The 14133-nt window shown below is 42.1% G+C and overlaps 1 protein-coding gene across 1 annotated transcript in view; it reads right to left on the bottom strand.

Annotated features, from left to right (window-relative positions):
- The window catches only part of LOC134132798 (receptor tyrosine-protein kinase erbB-4-like), a 124328-nt gene that overhangs the window by 11088 nt on the left and 99107 nt on the right, over positions 1-14133 (bottom strand). The window contains exon 2 of the mRNA XM_062564894.1: positions 8996-9147. Within this exon, the coding sequence (XP_062420878.1) occupies positions 8996-9147 (152 nt within the window). The remainder of the gene's footprint in view (positions 1-8995; positions 9148-14133) is intronic.

Here is a 14133-nt window from a genome sequence, read left to right as displayed (position 1 = left end):
CACCTCTAGCTGGTTTGCAAATAAGAAAAAGAAGTGGATGGTTGCCCTGCGTGAGGAGCTCCACTGTTACCTAAACAGTGAAATTGCATTAAACTCATGGCGAAGATCGTGGGCCGTGAATTGAGATATGCCACACCGCAGCTGTCTTCGGAAATTAATACCCGAAAAACTACAGCATACCACCAAAAACATCTCCTGTTGGTTAATATAAGTTTGAATTTACATAAGCTTGGAGTGAGAGTTGTGTGTAATCTTTGTCCAGCAAGTGGAACAACATATTTATTGACTCACTGATTGTCTGCAGATTGACCCACATAAATCATCCCTAATCTGACTTTGTATGTGTAACAACAAGTCAGTGATTGGATTCTATCAGCGTAAAGGTCAGCAGAGAATGGGTTGAGTGACAAGCCAGGAGTCCACATTCATTGTTATACTATAATGCAGACGTCACACTAAAGACCACTGTTGACTCTTACAATACATGACCTATGATGACAGTAGCAACAGATGTGGTGTGTGATTTATATAAGGATGTCTTGAACAGCAACGAGGCAGCACTGCGCAGAGCGTGAGATGACTCACCAACTGTTCATGAGACGACCATAAGACGACCTGATAACCTGAAGTAAAGAATCAATTCCTGAAAGTGGGTGTCAACATATCTAGACTAATGATATTAAGTCATATACAGGCATTTATAACTTCATTTTAAATATGCGGTATAATGAAGCACATTTAAATGAAATGCAGAGATAACCCAGTGAGAATCATTTCCAGCACACATTTTGAAATGTTGAGGGATCAAAGTCCTACCTGCTCGCCCATCCTAACTCATTACTGTTTTCTATCATTAGTCTTTGCAAAAAGACAAAAGATATTCCTGGGGTTTTGCTGTCAGATTACAAGCTTAATGGTTATCTCCCACTGAAGTGGATGTAGACATATTTAATAAAGAAATGTGGAAAAACAACCTTTTTCTTTGCTTGCCTATACAGAGATTGAAAAAATATCACATATCACTGGCTGGTCTTCAAAAATCATCCTGCATCTTCCAAATTATTCTACATGGTACATGTTCCCTGTAATGAGTGTGGGTGGGAGGCCCGTTGTTCAGAGACTGAAATAAAGACCAACAGCCAAGGATAGAAAGTGATTCTTCTCTTTTTTTTGAACTATTGTTTTGGATCTCATTACGTCGGCGCCTGTGACCGCAACGCCGTCCTGAGCCACTCGCCACCCAACCCGACCTCCTCTGGCCAGTCATTCCCAAAACCCACTTGTGAAATTGGCTGAGGGCTAATCAACATTATCTCCCTCCGAGTGTGTTATTACACAGCAATTGATGGATGGTACAATTACACCCTGTGTCACTTAGCTAAATGGCTCTGTAATCCTAATGAGGTTTTATTCTAACGTGGACTAGTTAGACGGGGGTTTAATGTAGAAAGGAGGGCAGGATGGAAAATGCAAACGCAAACCACACACATAAATACACACATACATACATATAAATAAATGGGATAAGCGGGAAAGAAGGAAAGAGACGTGATTGTAGCTTAATGAAATAAGATAATCAGGAAACATAAATAATGTTAATAGCTCCGGAGGTGCTATCTGGGTTGTTAAGATGCTTAGCACTTTTCAGTCCCATTTCATATTTTATAATGGTGACCATAACCATGAGTGCTGCAGTTACCCAACCATAAGCCATACCTTGATGCTATAACCAAAACATAAATATATCATAGTTTATTCAAAAAACTATTTAAATGTCTTATTGGATTGTCATCCAAGCCTTTTCCAATGATTGGATTGGATCAAATTCTTACTTTCATTCTAAACCCCACATCTTTTCTCATTACCATAGAGGGTAAATTAAATCATGTATGTTCTCATATCACAGACCAGCCAACATCGATGAGACTGATATCACCAGAAATCAATGTGAAATCTAGAAAAACTTCGATTTTGGTCCCATTCACAACAAAGTCAGATACATTCGTGGTCGTTGGTGCTCTGAATGCTCATTTGTATTGGATACTGATCCTTGAGCTGTATCATCATTTGCTGTTGTTGTTGTTTCATTCGGTTTTGTTCCCATCACAGCGAGGAAATCTGCTGCTCTCACACTTCCTGCTGCCGTCAGAGTGCATGGAGGCTTGGGGATGAGCGAAGCTGTGTGAGTGGTAGACATATATTGAGTGTCCTGCTACTGCTGATAGCAGTAAGTCCAAATCATTGCTTATTGTTTGAACAAAAAGCTTTGAACTGGAAGAGCAGTTCTCCTGACCTGTGGGTCAATTGAGTACACGGCCTCCGCCAAGTTACACATAAAAGCAGAATTGAGAATCACAGTATTTCTGTCCCTCCGCAAAGGATGGAGCTACGGTCAAAACCTACTTTAAGTGATGCTTACTTAAATGAAAAGACATTTCGGACCTAAATCTCACTTTAGTAAGTCAAGGAATAGAACAAAAAATGACAAAGAAAGTAGCATGTACTGCTCTGGATGCAAGACGGGCCAACTGTCAAGTAGATTAACATAACGTGGGCGGAACAGCAGGTTGTGAGTTTCAAACCCCGTGAAGCCGGGAGAAGATAGATGTCAAATGTGAAAGAGTGAGTCTTCACCCCCCCCAGCAGGCATCATGTGATGATGAGGTGGAATAACCTAAATACTTGCTTCTCAGACGATATGAATCTATAGTTTAGAAAGTTTGAACAATAGATAAAAAGTTGGAAAAATATAATAAAACAGCTTCCAGGTAGAGAGTTTTTTTCCAAGCCAAATCCACAGAATCCCTGATTTATATGCAAAGACTCACCACAGGGTGGGGGGGTCTACAATGCACGTGGTCAGAGGATTAGACGGGCTGGTGGCTGTTTTCCATAAGTGCTGGTATCAATTGGGGTATTGTAAACGAGGAGGAGAGACTTTGGTTTGAGTGGAACTATTGTACTCGGCCCATCTAAGCCTTAGCGCCAGTCATTCCTGAAAAGGACTTCCTCATCTAAGTCGCAGCGGGTGGAAATTGATTTCGATCCTCCTGAGGAGTGGCTCTATATAATTCACCTTTTTTTCGTGGGAGAGCTGCGCGAGGCAGGCATATATGAAGTTTGAAAGGCATCAGAGAGGCAGGGTGGGCTATTGTCACATCCCGGTTCTGCTCATTCTCTCTACTTGCCTCACTATTCAGTCAGTCACTCCGTTACGATGCAGGCTATCGCCACTGCTTAATGAGGGCGCACTTGCCCAGGGTGGTGAAAGAGTGTCCTTGAACTTTTTTTTAAAACCACAAATATCAGTAATGAAAAGAATGATGTTTCAGATTGGGCAACATTTCTTTCAAAACACTGTGATGTCTACCAAATAGTCCCTGCTTGTGTTTGGATTTGCAATGCTTCTGCTTTTTCTTTTACTATATTAGCTGCTATTAGCCCTGTCTCTCCTGTTGTTGGACTTGGTGGAGTTGGAGCGGCAGAAAATTGTATTTTTTGGAAGCGATAACCGACACATCCCAAATTCCCGCTTCGTACTTTCTGCCAGAGAGCAGTGATTTGAACTGAAACGAGGAAATTAAACAACAAAGTAGGTTTTTTGCCTAAACCAAATGTTTCCATTGATACAGTATGTATGTAATACAACTTTGACTGGTACTGTACGAGTACAAGTATACAGACAGTACAGAGGCAGAGCAAATCCAAGCCCAGCAGGGACTATTTAAATGCAAGACGGGGTTTGAAGAAAAGCATGACTAGACCCGACTGCGACATTAATAAGTCATTCTCTCAAATTGAAAACTAGGCTCTGAAATATAGAAAACAAAAAAGCTTGATACAAACACAAAGGAATACTCAAATACATTTCTGATGAAGGAAACTTAAATGAGATGCAAATGACAACGGCATAATGAAGGAAAGATTAAATGAAAGGTACAGTAAAACTATTTAATTATTTCTATGTATACATTTACGTTTTAACACATCGTGGTGCAGAAGCGGGCTTCAGGAGAGATCTTTACAGCCAGTTAGAGACAAGTACGATTTGGTAGGCATCCTTCGGCTCATTTAAAGGGATGTCAAGTATTTCTGCATGCTTATTGCCACTGTCCCATCAATCCAGACCATTTCTCCAAAACACAGGTGAAGAAAATCCGACTAAACAGAAGTGGGAAGGAGAAAAATAAATTGTATCTGTCAGTGAGACAAGGAAGCAGCTTTTAACCCGGCCTATGATCACACACACACACAGACACACACACACAGACACAGACACACACACACACACAATGAATTGCTCAGTCAATGGTACCAAGGGTATGGTTTAGAATTAATGTCAGTAAGGCAAAGAGTTTCAAAGTCACATGTCCTATCAGTAACAAAAACGCAATACACACGTGCTCTGTACACAAATACAACCCTTGAATAACCATCAGAACTGTCCACAAAAATGACACATCATCAACCTCTATCTATCATCAATTGCTTATTTTCGTGGCAAAAGAATGGAGAATCATTCATTTTCATGCTCAGCTGTCGCCATGCGTCACACACTGTTTTTCTCTCTCACACGCAGTGACAAGCAATCCATTTAGTGACTGTTGCAGGTGGGAGAAGAACCGTTGGCACTGAAATATTGATAACAGGCACACGTCGAAAACATATCCGGAGAATCCTCGGTGCCAGTGGAATCCACACACTGGAGATCACAATCTGGCTTAAAGGCCAGACGGTGGATCTACCCTCTAGTGCAGACTTCCCTCCCGATGTCAAGCATGTGGCAAAAAAAAAGCAATACGAAAGAAATGTAAAAAGTAAGCAGCAGAAAAATCTCTTCCAATGTTGTTGAGTGAAAGGCTTCAAGAGACTTGTATTTCCTGTCTGCTCAAGGGCGCTCCTCCTCTTTGCTGTCTGGCTTTCAAACTACTTCCTGGTAAAAAACTCTTTCACCCCATCTTCCCTCCCTAACCTTTGTCCTCGGGATTTCTTTCCCTCGAAAAATCTCTCTTCCCACCTCGCGCTGCCCTTCGTCGTGTCAAATTAAAGTGATGGAAATGAACTTGAGGGGACGCTAATTGCAATTGTCAATCCAATCTAGGTCGGGGCTGAAAGACAGGGGCTCCTTGCACTTCATCAGTCTTCATTAATATTGAAGGAGTTTGCTGAGGAGCAAGGGGCCAACGTAATCTGCACTCATCTAACAGAGCATCAACAATTAGGAAGCTGGGGAGGGCACCAGTGGTGCCTGAGGGACAAATATGCCAGTCAAGAAGAAGTATGAAGAAAGATCTCAGCAGACGAGGACGGAGTGCACGAATAGATGCTGCTTTCAAATGCCGTGGGAAATAGTTTGATGAGCAAGGCGGAAGGAATTGTATAGTTTTGCATCTGGCCTGCAGTGAGCCGCGCATCAGTGACCCATCAAGTGGGAATTGAAAAGATGGCAGTAGCAAACGGTAATTACAATTTTAGAATTTAAGTTCAACATCAATACGATTTTATGATTTTTATCAGAAGTTTTTTTTTTATCCTGCAATGGGTATGCAAATAATCTACAATTCAGCCAGTACACCATCAACAAATGACGGACTCCTAAGCCCAACATTATGAAAAGCATGTGTAAAGTGTAAACCAATATATTTTCTTGTACTTTGCATTTTCACTGTGGTTACGTTTTAATGCACTTTACAATCAGTAATTTGTATTCTCGTGGCATGTATGAACTGTAACACAAAATTCTGAAAGGCACCTGAAGGCTGCATGATGCCTTGGTCACAATTTATAAACCAGCAGGCAATATTGTGAGTTCAGTTTACAGTTCTATAGATACAGTGTATAAAAATACATCTGGGGAAAGCAGAAAGATGGACTAACAATTGGTGATTGATTAATGAACTTGACACCTGTGCACTCACACACACAAACATTCCATAGATGAGTAAGAGCTTTATCAAGTGAGCTATGACCCTTTGCATAACTGTCACATATCATGTCTGTGATGGCGCTAGCGAGTGCATTGTGTGTTTGTTCAGGGGGAACAAAACACGCCAATATGGCCTCTAATGTTTCAGTTCAATATCTTAATAGGCTATGTTTTCTTCCTCTAGCCGAAGATGGCACAGGGCCTTTTGGAAATATGGCATTTCCATTTGTAAATCACAATTCCATTATGTATTAGGAGCTACAGGCGTAGAGGATTCAAGTCAGCGCCGCTAAGCTATCTGATCGCGGCACTAATATCGGGGTGGAATTACATGTTTACTAATGGTTGCAATGCAAGACAAACAATCCAATCCAACTGTGGGTTTCTACTGTGACTTGGGAGAGGGACAAATTAATATTTAATGTATACACATTAGTTTATGAGCACACACAAGGAAAATACATTAGTGAAAAAAAGGGGACTCCAACCTCTGTTTGCTCTCCTGTGTATTCCATTTACAAAATTAAAACATTAAACACTTGTAACGTCTAAACTGGCATACATTCTGAATGCAAAGGTATCCTCTGCCGCTGACATAGAGGAAGGATTCAAAAAAATAGTAATGTGGTTTTTTGAAGTTAACTAAACGTTGATGTTGAAAACGCTGTCTAAAACTCACGGTTTTGTGCTGTTGGTGTGAACGTGCATATGTAAGGAAGGGAAAGCCTCCGCGCTGAAATGCATTGCGTTATTAATCACAGCGCGAGCGTTGATTCATCTGTCGTGGAGGCAGTTTGGAAGATGGACTCTATTTACTGCTAAAGCTGTTTGAGGGGCTTTGGGAGGCAGCCATCAATCTCTTGGCTATCTAGAAAAGAAAGAGCCAATGCATCGGCATCAGCTTCAATCACCTCCCAGAGACAGGTGGTATGGCACACTGCAGCACAATACTTTTTCTTTTTTTTTTCTTCACTCCTTTTCCACCTCATGGTAAAGTTTTTCCCTCCCTAAGGAATCGTGTTATTAATGTGTTTTATCATAATAATAATATTCCCTAAAAATACACGCTGCACCCTGCCCTCTTGCTCCCTTGCTGTTCGGCACCCTGTGTTCCTAATTAGCATCTTCAATTAACCCATGTTAATTGGCAACCACTGAAAGGTGGAGTAACCTGGCAAGCTAGTGCCACAGGGAGTCGTTTTGTAAATGAGTGACGGTGTAATATAGGAGCAGGTGGGGAAAGAGCGATTGCATCCGAAAGCACCTTTAACCTTAAGTTGGCTCGTCTTTATGTAAGATCAGCTTGCACTGATAAGACTAAAAGTGGGAGTGAAAATGCTGTTTTCCATGTATTATAAACAACAAACAACACACAAAATTCGGCCCCCCCCCCACACACACCATCCTTTTCTCATCTAAGTCAGTGGGGCTTAATGCCTCTGCAGGGGTCTAATGGTAGCAGTTGTAATTCATTACGGCCTCTTTCACAATATCATCTTGGTTTCGTTTTGCATCGCAGGGGGAGTTGTCACTATTGCTCTGCACACATTACAGAACATTTAATGACTCCGTCTGGATTTGCTACTTGATCAATCTTGATTTTTTTTTTTTCAGTCCATACAAAAACACAAGAGAACACGAGCAACCCACTTACGTTTACCTGATGTAAACAAACCACTTTCAAACCACCTTATTAACTTAACATTATAGCTGTAAGGAGCCAAACATGAATAAATAAAAATAAACAGGGCATGCCTTACTGGGGTCTCTGTAGCCCAGTTCATTCAGATACCAATACCAGCCAATGAATGCAGTCAGCACTTTACAGTAACACCAAGGGAGCCCCCTCAGCCTCCCAGAAAGGCTGGAATCAAATGGAGCTGGAGTGCAGGCAGAATGGTCGAGAGTGCTGTTTCCAAGAAGCAGGAGGCCAACAAAGGTCAACAACAGCAGCTGACTTCACCAAAAAAAAAAAAAGAAGGCAGTTTTTATTTCTCTCTCCTGCAAATTTCACAAGAGCAACTCCCTCTGACCTCTCATTACCAATGTATTACTTCTTTGGCTCTGGAAGTGATGGCAGCTTTAGCCTGTCATTCCCTTTCCAGCCTTTTTGTGTTTGAATCAATGGGTCCATCATTTTTTTTTTCTTTATTAAAATGAGCAGTCATTCCATTCAATCCACCTCGACTTTACTTCCTCAGCATCACAGTAACAACTGTCACCTCAGTCTCTTCTCATTCATTCAGCACATCTCACAGACATATTGTGTGACACCTGAACTTCAGAACATGCTCAGTTTAGACGTCTAAAACATAAAATGATCTTAAATATGTGAACATCTTCTGAAAGGTGGAAATTCATGTTCAGTGCAACAACTATTTCTTCTCCGTCTGTGAAACTCGTTTAATCAAAAAGGAGATGAGTGATCAAGTTATCTGGATTGTGATTATCATATGCTTCAGTGGAATGAAAGTACAATCAGTTAGACACTTTGAGGAGTGAGGAAGTCTGATTATCCCCCATTGAACCAAAAATTCCTCGCTTCTTCTTATCATTAGCAATGTAGACACTAATCTGAGTGCTTGTTGGTTGAAAAGTATCCAGGCACACTCCCTCTGCAGCAAGGTCACATGAAGAAAAAAAGCATCTGAAAAGTTAAAATTCTAAACTTTTTACTCAGACTGAGATAAATACTTGTGTGAATGATGCAAGAGGCAGGTGTTTGGATTCGTCTCATGGATTCTAAGTGTGTTTATCCGTGCATGGTATTCATGGCCTGTGTCCATCAGGCTGGCCAATAGCTGCCGCTCTGCGCTAACACAGAGGCTACAGAGGCTAGACCCGTGTAGTCAGTGCAGGAGCTTAGAACCCACCCCGGGGTAAACTTTATCAGCTTCTGTTAGCACGGGTTTGCAATGTTTCAGGTACTGTGCACTGTTCTGTCTGTTATCTGTCTCCATGTTAAGAGCCGTGTGGAAGCAACAAATGTGCTCCGATCTCTCCCTGTTGGGCATATATCTACAACTTCAATTCACAGCTCGTGTACGGCGATGTTGGTTTCGTCCTTACTCTGAGGAAGGTGAGGTCCCGACTGCGGTCGATACTTGTGATCTCAAGGTTGCCCATTACCACTTCACAGTTCTCGTAGTATTTCCTCAAGGTGCGGTACTGCTGCTCAAGGTCCGATAGGGTGCTCAGCTTGTTTTCGGTACCAGCACAAACTAGGGAAATAAGGGCAGACAGTAATAAGACAGCGTTAATACAGCAGGGTTCAATTGGAAACACACACACACACACACACTCGGACTTTATTATCCCCAGATTTCCCTCTCACAAAAGGTTGAACCTTGTACAAACGGCAATAATGTTCACATTTATGTGATTTCCTTATAAAATGAATGTAGTCTTTACAGACCACCACCAACAGCAGCTGAGGGATTTAGTGTACAAAAAAAAAAGTTGATGTAGTGCAAACATGACACCGTTGGCCGGGATAAGTACTGGAAGGCCTCACTGCACCCTAAACGCATACCATATCACACATTGGGGCTCTCACTGCACATGGGAGCTCTTTTGCACCTGGCTGTAGTGCTCATTTAATAAATAATAAACCCAGAAAACAAAGACGTGAATGAAAAGCACATTGTTGCATTATTCTATGTGAACGAGGTGGCTTTGTGTTAACATCAAAACAGAAAACCCACCAACAACCCCCTGCACATTTTTGGATTAAATCCTTCATTTAAAGTTTCCTTCTAGACTCAAAACACAGGCCACGTTGAATGCATTCAGCGGCCCTGCTGAATTATTGCCAACTTTAAAATATAGACGCAGACATTTGCTCATCTTTTTAATTTGCATTGCCGTGGCGATGTGGGTTCTCCCACCTGCACCGTCCAGGTGACAGAGGAGCCAACCGTGTGACAGAGGGTTGGCAGGTCCTTCCCCGAGTCTTGTCACACTGTCACCCATGAGCGGTTATCTCTCCATTTCCCCCTTGTATAGCCGATAACATACGATACACTTTGCTTCTCTTTTATACCATAGAACCCCTTTTATTAAACCCAGATCTTGGCACTAAACTGAGGCCAACTAATTTACCCTTTATCCTTTTTTATCTTTCGGTTATATTTATTATTTTCTCTCTGAATAGTATCATGTTCAAGCACATCCACATCAAAGCAGATATAAGTTGAATGGAACCATTGGAACCATTCCATTGTGACCTGGACAATACTCACATGAGCTGGTGTTGATTAGCCAGGTTGCAGATAGCATAATGTGCTACTAAGGAATGATATACGACAGACCTGGGTGTTTTCTATAACACTTAGCGTAGGCTTGAGGGAGGAAAGGTGGAGGGTGAGTTGGGGGTCATAAAGTGAGAATAGGTTTAATAAACTGTTATTGCATCCTTGGGGCATGGTACAGAGATCATAGGAACGGGGCATCGTGGCACGTGGCGTCTGGAGGAATTTACTTTTCCTTACCAATGTGCTTCCTCAAGCGTGCATTCCATGAGCCTGCTAACTTTGTCCGGCTGTTCGGCCTTGACACCTTTTTTTACTTTCCATTGGTGATTTCTAATGAAACACCACGACTTTCTATAGCTCTGCATGGAACTGAAAAGTCGCTGACTGCTTCGTGAACCACAACAAAACCATCTGTGCATTGTGCAGCGTATGGAAGGTGGGAACTGCCGCAGAGCTGTAGGTGCTCATTGTGGTGGCATTTCTGCATGCGCACAAGTGTGGGCCGGCCCGTAAATAATAGTCTCAGGATGCATTTCCTCCCTTTCGCTGCATGATCAAATCAATTTGTCTTTATGTTCACCTGAGCCTGTGCATTAGAGTTAAAGGTTGCAGAAAACGCAGCCTGTGCTCTTTATATTGGTGCAGTCCGCCTACCCAGGAGCACATGCTATGACACTGAGTTGTCGCGTGTTTAACATACTGCCTATGATGCGCTAATAGACTGCAAGGACAGATGAATCTTCTCATTGTTTAAAAACCTACCGCTGCTCAATAAAAGAGAATCCATCTTATCGGTTTGATGGATTTCACTCCCGGGCACACTTTAAAGCGCAGAATGCCAATGAGGCTCATCCACTGTATTCTGTATACAACGTACATTTGCCAGTGTGAGTAAATTGATTTAATTTATTTGCAGGGAATTTCATTTCAAAAGTGATGGATTAGGGCCATGAATCATAATAATACAGGATTTTCCAATAAATGTAATGAATGAGAAGATTATGAATCAATGGGTGTGAATTCATTTTCAATTTATATATTGTCTAGAATATAATTTAGTTGGTTTTATATTTATTAACCGTACCAGTCAACAGTTTGGACACACCTTCTCATTCAACTGTAGGGCTTGTGAATACACTTGTTTATTTCCTAACTTCTCGCTTCTCACGAATGATAATATAAATAGGGCTGTCAAATGACTAAAAATTTTAATCAAATTAATCAGAATTTTCAGTGGATTAATCATGATTAATCACACCTGAATCCTAACCATTTTTTCTTTCTGAAATGCATACTAAAGATAAATAACAGGACACAGATACATAATTATCATTATTATCATCATTATTATTTTTTACATAAATACATGTTATTGATATTTGATTTTTTAATTCATTTCAGAAAATAATCAAAGCAATGTTATTTGATAAGTCACAGACTAATTTCCCTGCATGGCTCTAGAAGGGTCTCGAGCCTCTGCAGTTTATCCCACTCTGCTGTGAGTTTGTGCTCCTGAGTGCTGCGATGACCAGACATGACCAGACATGTCAACCCTCCCGATGTTTCAAAGCCCCTCCCGAAAATCTCCCAGACCGACCTTTCTCCCGATTTCCACCCAAACAACAATATTGCTGCACCACCCGTCACTGGGCGCGCCGTTTCAGAACGAACAATAATAAAAGTTACACCTTGAAGTCGAGCGCGGCGATTAGAACGACTGGCGCTGCAAAGAAATCCGCTACCACCCCCCATTTCAGTGTGAAATATTCCCATACCCGGGAGGATTTAGATCGCATTGGCTTCTCTTCCTCTGCATGTTTCAGAACAGTATTACGGGTCTCTCCGATGGTCCTCTACCTCAGCGCTGCTCTTAGCCAAGCTCTGCTGGGCGGAGCTTTTTTTCTCTGTTTTGCTGCGCGAGAACGGGGGGGGGGGGGGGGGGGGGGGGGGGGGGGGTGCGGGTCTCTGGCGCAAACGACTTGCTGAACCTGACGTCCTGACATATGCCTGCAGGTGGCAGTAATGTGTTGTATAGGATGAAGTGCATTCCCTAGAGGAAGAGGCACTTTACTGACCTGAATAATTTGTCACACTGCGCATGCGTGAAATGCGTCAAAAAAATTGACGTAATTAACAACAAACAGCTGATTAACGCCGTTAACGCGCTATTTTTGACAGCCCTAAATATAAATATGTTGGACTATTGTGAGCAACACATATCAGAAGTGATGAGGTAATAAGAACGCTAGATATATAAATAGACAGACGGACGGACGGACCTGAGCCAGATTTACATATTGTAATCGAATATGGAATATAAAATAAACTCTTTCCATGTATGTTTTTCTTTCACGTCATTTACAAACTTTGTGAGGGACAGATGGGTTGCTGACTGCTTTTAAATGGCGTCCATGCAGCCCCCCCATGTGTCCCCAACAGACAACCACCAGACAAGACCAGAATGCATCCATCACGGCCTCTGACACTATCGCGGCGTCAGTCAGATAGACAGAATTCAAGCAGCGGGCTCTCTACATAGAAAGGAAAACCACTTGAAATGTTTGCACGGACTGAAAAGCCCCAATAGCCACGTTTTCATCCATTTCCTTTCTCATAAATATCCTCATCGGGATTAAGTTGGCACTGCACTGCTGTGGTTCCTGCTCCTTGCCCAAGTCATTTCATAGGTAGTGCACACAACAACTTCATCAATAGGGCCTTGCGCGATTATTGAATGCCTATAAAGCTGGAGAGTCTCAGAGGTTTATAGGCTCCTGACAGGGAGGCCGGTGAAAGGTCATCCCAATAGCCAGTAACTGACTGACTGGAAATAAAGTTGCAAATGTCACTTCCGTGAGTAAACACTGTGAATAACTGAGCTTGGCTAACGTGTCTTGAATAATCAGGGGGGGGGGGGGGGGCGTCGTTGAAGTTGCACTCAAACACTGCCACTCACAGAAAAAAAAAAGATTCCATTGGAGGTCAGAGCTGTCTTTTGTCCTGTGATGTCCCCCAGATGAGCTTTTCTGGCTAAGTATGAGTTACAAGCCGCTGCTTCTGATGGTAATCATGGCCCAGATTATTGTCCATCTGCTGAGCGGCTTAATAAGCATCAGAAACAGTAACTAGATGAGTGTTCTTGATGACGGCACGGTCCAATGACGGCAACCTCTCGCTGCCCTCCGAGCTCTGGTCACCTACCAACAGCGCTGCCGCTGTCTCCATATGGTCGAGCATAAATTAGCATTCATCCCCTCGCTGTTGCACGGAGGACCCAAACTGTGTGGGAGTTTTGCACCGCCGAATGCTCGCAGGTGCCAGATTGAGTACATTGCATGTATGTGATATATTTAAAGTTCCCCCTAACAGGAGGTCCGAGGGTATGGTGAGTATTGTTGTTTAGTCTCACCGTCCTCATTAACCCTCGTTCCGGCACCAGGATCTCGTTAGCAGAGGTCTACTCTATTAGAACTGAGAGAATGAAAGACCCGACAACACAGGGGAAATAAAAAGCAGTACAAGATTTTTGGAAAACATACCATTAAACCATGTAAATATATGCATAAAGACAATGTGGCCAGTGTGTAAACACGTACACACCTTGAAAAACATCCCTGTATTGAACCGCATTATATTTCCAACACTATCTTTCATCTTTTTTTTTTTTTAACGTAGAAGTACTTTTGTTGTCAGTCTAAGTACCGATTTAGTTAAGTTTTCCTTGATACTCTCTGACGTTTGGTGTTATCGAACGCCCAATGATACTCCAGCTGTTGGCAGTGCTGCAGGTGGAAAAAACAATGAAGGTTTTAAATGGAGGCATGCAAGCAGTATTCAAGCCACTGATGAACACTTATGCAACCAGTCTTTGCTCTTAAAGAAATCAAGTGTCTGGTGTGCAGATTTCTTTACCTTGGATTGGATAATTTAAGAATTGTCTCAGATTTTTGTGAA

This window comes from Pungitius pungitius, chromosome 10 (genome assembly GCF_949316345.1).
Source record: "Pungitius pungitius chromosome 10, fPunPun2.1, whole genome shotgun sequence".
NCBI lineage: Eukaryota > Metazoa > Chordata > Actinopteri > Perciformes > Gasterosteidae > Pungitius > Pungitius pungitius.
The sequence above is the reverse complement of the archived record's forward strand: the minus strand, read 5'-3'. Positions and strand labels throughout refer to the sequence as shown.